This window comes from Triticum dicoccoides, chromosome 7A (assembly GCF_002162155.2).
Source record: "Triticum dicoccoides isolate Atlit2015 ecotype Zavitan chromosome 7A, WEW_v2.0, whole genome shotgun sequence".
Lineage (NCBI taxonomy): Eukaryota > Viridiplantae > Streptophyta > Magnoliopsida > Poales > Poaceae > Triticum > Triticum dicoccoides.
In genome coordinates this window covers 209,325,383-209,335,207 of record NC_041392.1, presented here as the reverse complement: position 1 = coordinate 209,335,207, position 9,825 = coordinate 209,325,383, and the positions used below count along the sequence as shown (strand labels likewise).

Genomic DNA, 9,825 nt, shown 5'->3' with positions numbered 1-9,825 from the left:
ACAATGGTACAAATGCCGGGGAGACAGCAGAGAGGAGAAGGCAGGGGGGGCTCCCCTTTGAGCTATGTTACATGCAGATTCGTTCTACCCACGCAGGGCCAGCAGCCATACATCAACATGCCCACGATCCGCAGAGCGAAACCGGCTGCGCCATAGGACAGCATCGTCGCGGCAGGCTTTCAAGGTGGCGGCCGCGCTCTTGGGCTTTTACTCTAGCCTCCTGGGCCGTGCGACTACGCCCGTCTGGCGTTTCGATGTGGCGGGCCTCCTCGCTGCAGCCCCCCGCGTCCACGGGCCCTCGCTTGTGGCGCCTTTCTTCGCCGACGAAATCAAGCGTGCTGCGCTGTGCCTTGACCGCTCGAGCGCCCCGGGGCCCGACGGGCTAGGCCCGGCATTCTACCATGCCGCTTGGGGCGTGGCTGGGCGCGACATCGAGCGCCTGTTCGCCGCCGTCTACGACGGGTCTGCTCGCCTCGACGGGATCAACAGGGCGTTTATCGCCCTGCTACCGAAGAGCGAGGGGGTGCCAACGCCGGGCGGCTTCCGCCCCGTCTCCCTGCAAAACGCCGACATCAAAATCTTATGCCGCGGGCTCACCACCAGGCTGCAAACGCAGATCGGGGTGCTGATCGACGAGGACCAGTCCGGGTTCATCCCGGGGCGGAGCATTGCCGAAAATTTTGTCTACGCGGCAGAGATGGTGCAATGCTGCTACAAGCGCGCTGCCCCAACCATCGTCTTCAAGTTGGACTTCTCCAAAGCCTTCGACTGCATCAACTGGGAGAGTCTGCATGTGATTGCGCTGGCTCGGGGTTTCCCTGAGCTTTGGTGCGATTGGATGGATTCGATCCTGCGATCCTCGCGCTCTGCGGTCCTGCTCAACGGCGTCCCGGGGAAGTGGTTCCCCTCCGCTGCAGGCTGCGGCAGGGGGATCCCATCTCCCCATACCTCTTCCTCCTCGTCGCCGACGTGCTCCAGAGGCTGGTCCGTCATGACTGTCTGCTTCGTCATCCGCTGCTGGAGGGGGAGCCTCCGCTTGTGCTGCAGTACGCGGACGACACGCTCATCATCATGCGCGCGTGTCCGTCCGCGGCGGCCCGGCTGCGCTCCATCCTCGACGACTTCGCTGCGGGTACTGGCCTCGTCATCATCTATCACAAAATGTCATCACTAATGCACACACTTACACCTGCCAAAAAAAACTGTTACCCGAAAAAAAAAATATGCATGCAGCCACAGGTACTTCACACTACGCGCCCGCTGCCATGGATCTCACACATAACCAATGAATACAACGAAGAGAGAAAGCGGTAAATATGTATATGGTCCAAAGAGTACCACACGCCCCCGCAAGAAAAAACAAACAAAGAGTACCACACAATACAAGCCCAGATTGTTCATGAGAACGACAAGATCGATATGGTTAATTTATTGGGCCCGCGCACATGCACGCACAGACAGACGGACCAGCAGGCAGCACCAGCAGGCAGCAGCGGGTTTGATCGGCCGGCGGCGACGAGCTAGTAGCGGCGGCGGCGGTTGGCCGGCTCCTTCTGCGCGTTGAAGTACATGGCGGCGACGGGGAGCCCCAGGTCATGGCGCTCTGCGAAGGCACGGGTGCTGAACCGCGCGCGCATGGCCGACGCTGCTGTGTCGCCGCCGGGAGCCGGCGCCAGCACACGCGCCTTCTGCTGGAACAGCACCAGCACGTAGCGGTGGATGCCCAACGGCGGCTTCGGACCCATGTAGGGCACCACCTCCTCCCCTGCACGCATGGATCATCATCATAATTAAAACGTAATTAGCATCTATAGCTCGCCATTAGCAAACAAATAGATATCTTCACCACGTAGTACGTGCAGGAGTGTAGCTACACATAACGTAAGCATGGCGTTCCTTTAGGCCATTTTTCTTCTTCTTTTTTGCAGTTTAGCAAGCAAAAGGCAGAGTAAAACCGACCGATCTGCCGGCGGTTTGCTCTAGCAAAAGCGACCGATGCCATGCATGATCTGTCGTGTGTCCGTTGTGGCGAGGGTGACGGGGCTGCGCCGCTCAGGTCGACACGCGCCGTGGGCGGCACAGAGGGAGACGGGACGGCACGCCCGCTACGTGTCCACCGCATGGGGCCTGCAGCGTGGACACGTGTTCCGCGCCGCGGCAGGACAGGTATCGTGCGCCGGCTGGCACGTACCGCTGCGAAGCTGATCGTTTTGGGTGGATTTTCCTCTTTAGTTAAAGCTTGTTGTGGGATCAGAAAATACTGGACAATGGGCATCAGCAAAAAAAAGGAAGTACCGGGCACTCTAAAACATACAGTATATACCGCATGTAGTAATATTTTACCTTGAGAAGGATCTGATCCACCAGGTATGTTAACCACCAGCCTGTTCCGACAGAACATTGACCAGGAAAAACGTCAGAATTAATCAGCTAGCTCATACACGCATTAGTACAAGATTGTAAATGTAGATGCTCAGGCAGCACAATTACCAAAAATGGTACAAGTAAAAGAAGCAAATAAATAAATTAGTTAGTTACCAGTGAAGCCACTCCTTCATGGTTGGCTCGCTGGGGCTCGGTGCGTCCGGATCAGTCATAACCTGTAAATTAGAGCACGCCCAGTTTACAGTAGCTTCAACTGAATCAGAGCGCATATGCAAATACTAACCACGCATAAAGCACCATGGCATGCACACACACATGCAACACGCATATGAAAATACTGACCAGGGTGAAGAGATCGCCGGCCCGGCCGGCTATCTGGATCGAGGGCGCCGCGTCGGCAATGGACGGCTTGATCTCGCAGCCGTTCGTCAGGTCCTTCGTCCCGAAGCGCACGGTCACCGGCATGGTGGGCACGAACATGTCCACCACGTCACCGATCACCCTCCCAACCACAAGGGGATCCACATGGGCTGCCATAGCCGGAGGACGGCGATGAGGTCGAGCAGCAACAGCAAAACTAGCCAGCTAGCTAGCTGGATCTCCCGAGAGCACCTGCTTGTCTGTGTTGTATGAGCAGTGTTTGTATGGAGGAGAAGGTGTGAGGGGGTGAGAGAGTATTTATAGGTGGAGGGAGGTGGTGGAAACATGACATGGACATTTTGGTGGTGTTGCGATGATAAGCATGCGTGATGGTTAGTTGTCATTTCTCCCAAGTTAGAGGTTGTGTGTGATGTTAGTGTGTGAAGGCCCCTCTGACATATGCCAGTTCTGACTTTGGTCACTGACATGTGGGCCCGGCTTACTGACGTGGTCAATGTCAGTGATCAAAGTTAGAACCGATGGGTCCATAGGTTGGTGACTAAAATTAAAATTGACGTGTCGTACATGGTTTTAGTCTATTTTGCGTATTGATTATTCGTATGTGGGTGAGAAATACCGTGTGCGTCGTATATGACACCTAGTTTTGTGAGCATAAATAGTTGCTTGGCGTTGTGGTGTACAACTAACAGATACAGATGTTGGTGACTAAAGTGAAAATTGGCGTGTCGTAGATGATTTGGGTCTATTTGCGTGTTGGTTAACCGTAGCTTTGATTATATGGGCGTGGAATACCGCGTGCGTCGTATATGACCCCTAGTTTTGTGAGTGCAAGGACTTTTCTCTCAAGCCACTCTACTCCTTTATTTCTTTCTGATTCCGGCGTTACAATTTACCAATGTGAATGATTTTTTCTAGAACAGCTGCTAAACTGTACTTATCAAATAAAAATGGAATAAAAGATAGAAACTGAAACAAGCAAACTGAAAGTTACACAACCTTCAAATTTCAAGCCTCATTATGAGTAGATTTTTGAGAAAGCGGGTCGCAAGGCTTTACAAACTCTTGATTCATTCATAGTATAGTGTGTGAAGGTTCTTAGGTGACTTCTAACCATCTAGGAGGCAAACAGCCTTCAGAAATACTCCCTCTGACCCATAATATAAGATGTTATTACATACAATATACTCATATATTGGATGTAATCACATTTCATATTATGGGACTGAGGGAGTAACAAGCAAAGCAAAGCCACACTCAAAAGATCTTCAATCAAAGTATTCTTAACAACCCAAATGATCTCTCTCTCTCCCCCCCTCTCTCTCTCTCTCTCTCACACACGACCGCACGCGCGTTCGCGGACGCGTGCACACACACACACATAGATACGTCTCAAATGCTTCTACAATTGAATGATTCATACTATATTGTTATCAATTACACACTTTGGGAATTCTTTTTATCAATTTTTATTTGACTAACATATAAATATAGTGCACAATGCTAGTTCATGTATTTTGTTGTTTATGCAATTTCAGGAAAATCCACAGAAAAAGTCCAAGAGAAATGGAACAAAAACAATTCAGGAAGTTAAACATCAGAAGAGACCCAGGAGCCAAAGACCAGCACCGGAAGGGGGGAGGGCTCTTAGGTGCCTAGAAGCCTGGTTGAGATTTCCCTGGGCCCATGGTGTCTACAACGGGTGTCTACGGTGTGGAGGTACTCCCCGGGGGCTCCGGTGTCCGATGGTGCTTATGTAACCCATTTACGTACCCTAATTATCGAGTAGTTTTTCGTCATCGACACATCGCGTTTCGAAGGCAATCTTTGTTTTCAGCCCTCACCCAGAACTCTATCGAAGGGGGAAGCCATCTTCATCATCACGAAACCTTGATCCTCATGCTCCAAGATGAGTTGTGAGTAGTCCACCCCCTGAACTACGGGTTCATGGGACTAGCCTTGTAATCTCTTCATCTTGATGTGTTTAGATGTTCAATACAATAGTCATATGAGCTGCCTTACATGATTATGGTTTATCAAAAATATTTGTAGCGGTAATGTTGATCATGTCACTACAGAATTTGGTCTATCTAGTGACAAAACCCTGGTGCCGAAATAGGAAATGCTACCTAATATCATTATCTGTGGCAGCGCTCTCGACAACTTGGGTGACATTCTGGCCTGAAATTCAGCGATGCTTTTCCAGGACGATTTGTAGTGTCACAGAAAATGTTTGGTGTCACAGAAAATGTTAGACGGGTTAAAAATGGATAACAAAATGACTTGCTGGTGTTCAGAACATAGTACCTTATAAATTCGACCATGGCAGAGTTTATAACATATTAGAATCAAATTTTTAGGGTTTAGGGTTGAGATGCTCATATCGAAATCCATTGATTATTTTTTAGTGTGTGCTCTCGGTACTACAAAAGGTCATAATTTCTTAATACTACTTAATAGAGCATACATGTTCGTCATCATCACATCAGTACCAACAGTAGCATAAAACATGACATACAGAGATGGATGATCATCGTGGCAACACGATAGAGAGTCAGAACTACTTCTCAGCTGGTTCAGCAGCAATGAAACCGAGGAAGAGAAAGGTCCTTGCACGTCCATGGTGTAGCACGAAGATCATCATGTCTCCCATATCCATGTCGTACACGTCGACTACTTTTCTCCACTCATTAAGAACGATGCTTCCCCCTCCTTGTCTTGAAGCCGAGTATGAAGTCAAACTAATGTTCACTCTAGGATGGAGAACAATGGTCAACTCTCCATTTGCACCCATCTCCCTAGGCACAACATGTTGTGGAAGTATCTAGTGGCATAATACATGTTAAACACTTCAAGCAATCTACATAAGTACCTGGACTATCTGAAGATAATGAGAGTAGATACAATTCTAACCATGAGTTTTTCGTGAATGTTGGCCTTGTTCAAAGTGTGTAGCAGGGGCACATATGAATGATATCTTGGTCCAACATTGTAACCATCTGCGAGCATCCAAATTTGATCAACAAAGCCAATGAGAAACCACATCTCTTCCAAGCTTACTATGCTCCCTTCAGTAACCTCCATGTTGTCTATAAAATATTTTGTTACGATATCCACTCTGTAATAAGTTATGAAAATATTTGTAAATAAGATTTGTTAAATACAACAGCCGGATGAAATGTTGTTTGATTTGCCAGAATACTTACACTAGTGAGTTATTGTATCAGTGCTCGAACATACCCGGAGGTGACGTTTAGGTTTTCCACCTAGTTCGAGGGACATTTCCATACCTACTTCCAAATGGTACACTTTGGAAAATTCTTTCCAAGTACGTCCTGTGAAAAAGGTCCTATCTTCTTTGTTCCTGATCCTGCATAGAAAACAGAAGCCCTCTCTTATCTCTAGGTGGACATGTACAGTCACTACTGCAGGATGCAGCTAACGCGACACTACGATTAGAGACCCTTTCACGAAATTGTGTGCAATGCATTAATCACAAACAGGGATGTAAAAACCCCGTCAAAAAAGGTGCAAAACATTTGCAATGGAGGATACATCAAACACAGTTCAGATTTTAGTTACGTGTGCGATCCAGGGCATACGGTGCAGTCCAATGAACCGTTTGCGATGAGGCGTAACAAAAGAAATGGGCAGCCTGATGAAGGCGTCTGCGATGTACAGCATACCGTTCACTTGGATGAACTATTTGTGATTAGGCAACACAAAAGAAACGGTAAGCCAGATCCAGGTGTGTGCGATGTACAGCATACAGTTCACTCGGATGAACCGTTTGTGATGAGGCAGAACAAAAGAAACAGGCAGCTTGATGAAGGCGTGTGTGATGTACAGCATATAGTTCACTCGGATGAACTGTTTGTGATTAGGCAACACAAAAGAAACGGCCAGTCAGATCAAGGTGTGTGCGATGTACAACATGTGGTTCACCCGGATGAACAATTTGCGTTGAGACAAGAGAACAAAAATGGTTCAATATAACAAATATCATAAATATTGCAAGGCTCAAGTTCAAAGATTACAACGCCCAAATTCAAACATTGCAAGATGCGTCATTTCTGAAAAGGGTCAGCCGCTGACAAGTCATGTATGGGTTTGACACAATAACTTCCAATTGCTTTGCCATATGCTCTTCCAATACGAAGTTTGGCATTTTTGGAGGCACTTCCATTCCACAGTACCAGCCGCCTCTGATAATCATACCATTGATGTTTCCTAATTAAATGCGTGTTCAAGCTCAGTACCGTCAACACCTTTGCTCTGGCAAGAAACAACATGGCGAGTGTAATCTCTGGTGGGGTCCCTCGGTAGGAGTTCAAAGTAATATTTGAGAGATGCAGATCCAGGCATTCGATGTGATTCTCGTTATCAACATCTTCCACCGGGCCTAATATGCACTACAAAAGAAGTGAACGTGTTAGTGTCTACATGCAATTTTGAATAGTGCTACACGCCCATTTGGTTTGCGGGATTTGTAAAATGCACCAACGTGCCATCTTCGATCTGTCATGATTAACATGGGCATTAATTTGATTACAATCTAGAAACATGTAGCGTTGTTCAAAAGAGGTTGGATTGGATGAATAATTCGCTAAGAAAACTAGTACAGATGAATCCAAAGGAGAAATTCTTATGGATGATTGTAACCATATGAATGAAGCAACCAATATGGGGTGGGGGTGTATGTCCTAAAATCCTCCAAAATTCCTTCAGAAATCGTAGTACATAGTCATTGTAAGCTTGGGAAAAGGTGCAAAAAATTGAACTCCCTTATGGTTAACATTTAACAGGAAAGGAACATCACCTCGATATACAGCTTCTTCAGGCATGGAAAGCATCTCAGGCAACTGAAATCTTGGTCCAGGTTGGGGACGACAGATTCTAGTGCCAAGAACTTCACTGTGCCCAGAGTCTGGGTGAAGCTTCGCTGGATGACAGATGAACATACATCTTCAAAACTAGTTATAATGTTGATATCAAGAAGGAGAGGTATATAAGGCGACTGTTGTACCTAAAAGTTGTAGTATTCGACAGACGAATAGCCCACCACTTTCAATTTCGGCGCAGAAATGACATTGATTCTTGTTGGACCATGTTGATCAACTACACGTAATCTCTCAAGTGAAGGTGTGTCCTGGATGACCATATTGTGGTCCACCTTTTGTGATCTCTCGTTGCAGCACCAGCAACACACATAAATAGTGCGGAGAGTCCTGGAGGTGATGTGCAAGGTACTCGACCAATTCATCGCCTGAAGACGAAGGAACTCGAGTGTAGTACAGCCGCGGAGCAGGAGCTCCGTGACATCCTTTGGGATGCAGATGGCGGCGAGCACGAGGTGCTTCAGTCGTGGTAGAAAAAGAGCGGGCGCATCAGTAAGGGGGGATGTCAGTACATGAACTTGGCGAGGCGCAGCGTGGGCGCGAAGCGGAGCATGGACGTTGGCAGCAAGCTCATATGCACATCATTATAACTTAGCTTCTCGAGCTGATCTATGGCGTGGGATTGGAACCACTCATCAAGCTTGGCTCGCTCCTTGCCATTGGAATGGAACTTGCCCGCTATGAGGCCTTTGATTGGGCCATGGTGACTGCCGAGGATCTGGGAGAACGCATCCAAGCTTTGGCGATAGCCAGAGCTTGTGGGCGTGGAGGAGGTCGACGGGTGTGCGGAGCCATAGGGTGCGCCACTGCCGGGAAACGGCGGCTGTCCTCGCCCGATTTCTTATTAGGAGGAGGGATATGATGACTATCAACATATCATCGGGGAGGTTGTTGATGAAGTCTAGGCCTGCTGGAGTTGCTTGCGGTTCTTTCTCGACCCGCCTCCGCTTGTTGGCAGCCTCGTTCTCCACCTCGTCGGTGGGGACGGGAACCTCTGTCTCCATATTCACACCGTGCTCCAGTGCTTCAGCAGCCCCGGCGTCGCCACTCCCTCCGATGGGGCGCTTCGGCGGCATCTTCATACACTGACGGCTTTGAGGACTCAGAGCGACGTCGAGGATGCGGGCGGAGAGAGGAATTGTGTGTTTGGCGAGGATGGGGGGTGCGGCCGCTCGGCGTCACCGTTAATATAGACTAGTGGGAGCGAGGAGGGCGGTGGTCCAATGCTGTCTCTCTTCCCGGTGAGAACGACTGCTTAATCTCTAGTACAAATGAAATCTATGCTTAATCTCTAGTATGAATGAAATCTATGCTTAATTACTGAATTTTAGTTACAAACAATAGATGGTGATATTGATTTTTAGCTGCATATTTTGACAAATCACAGTGTCTCTTGGCTTAGCGCCGAAGTCTGGCTTTAATTTGCATATCATAATCTGAACTGTTTGCGTTGAAGAGATGCACAGATCTTGCGTTGAACACCTTGTACGCTTCCCGGTGAGCCTGCGCACCAGACTGCGCTCGCACGCTTCCTGTTCAGTCAAGCGCTGTCCACACGGCACATCCTATAGCCATTAAAACCAAGACACATGGCATCACGTGAATGGTTAACCGAACGCACACGGTTTGAATTATACAAACGTTTGAGATATTAAACTGGCAGCTATTTTTTTCAAAATGCCTTTGTTGGCTGCCATTATTCGAGTGCGCCTTCTCTCAAAATGGACACAAAAAATACCACAACATGTCGGGTGCCCTTCCATGATAGCTTGCCAAGTTTCATGAATTTCCGACGAGTTTTGGATTTACTAGAATTTAAAAACTAGGCATCTCAATGTTTTGCCGGCAATCAACGGTGCCCTAGTGTTTGAATTCATTCCCATTTCTTGCATGGGACCTAAGCATGCACCCAAGGACACAACTTTGATTTTTCAACCAATTTATATGCACTGGAGCATGCGCATGTAGTTCAAATTTGAATTATGCACATAAATGCATTGAAAACTCAGTTAATGCATAAAAATGTCCAAACAAACCCCGAAAAATCACAAAAATCCACACACCACTCCTGTTGTTCTATGTTGACACGAGAAAAAACTTGAAAGCAATAAGATGCAATGGATATTGTTTCATCCTCAAAGGTGGGGTGTTCCCTATAGAAAAC

At 47.7% G+C, this 9,825-nt stretch overlaps 1 protein-coding gene across 1 annotated transcript; it reads right to left on the bottom strand.

Annotated features, from left to right (window-relative positions):
- Positions 1–1,272: 1,272 nt before the first annotated feature.
- On the bottom strand, positions 1,273–3,039 carry LOC119330739 (protein MOTHER of FT and TFL1 homolog 1-like). The gene is made up of 4 exons (XM_037603862.1): positions 2,728–3,039; positions 2,539–2,600; positions 2,344–2,384; positions 1,273–1,765 (listed from the first exon to the last, which is right to left on the bottom strand). The coding sequence occupies exons 1-4, from the start codon at positions 2,920–2,922 to the stop codon at positions 1,521–1,523; spliced, it is 543 nt and encodes a 180-aa protein (XP_037459759.1). The 5' UTR covers positions 2,923–3,039; the 3' UTR covers positions 1,273–1,520.
- Between the last annotated feature and the right edge of the window lie 6,786 nt (positions 3,040–9,825).

Coding starts and splice junctions, on each gene's coding strand:
- LOC119330739 (XM_037603862.1), bottom strand. CDS start 2,922: ATGGCAGCCCATGTGGATCCCCTTGTGGTTGGGAGGGTGATCGGTGAC. Junction 2,601..2,727: donor CCGGCGATCTCTTCACCCTG/GTCAGTATTTTC, acceptor TCTAATTTACAG/GTTATGACTGATCCGGACGC. Junction 1,766..2,343: donor TGGATCAGATCCTTCTCAAG/GTAAAATATTAC, acceptor CCATGCGTGCAG/GGGAGGAGGTGGTGCCCTAC.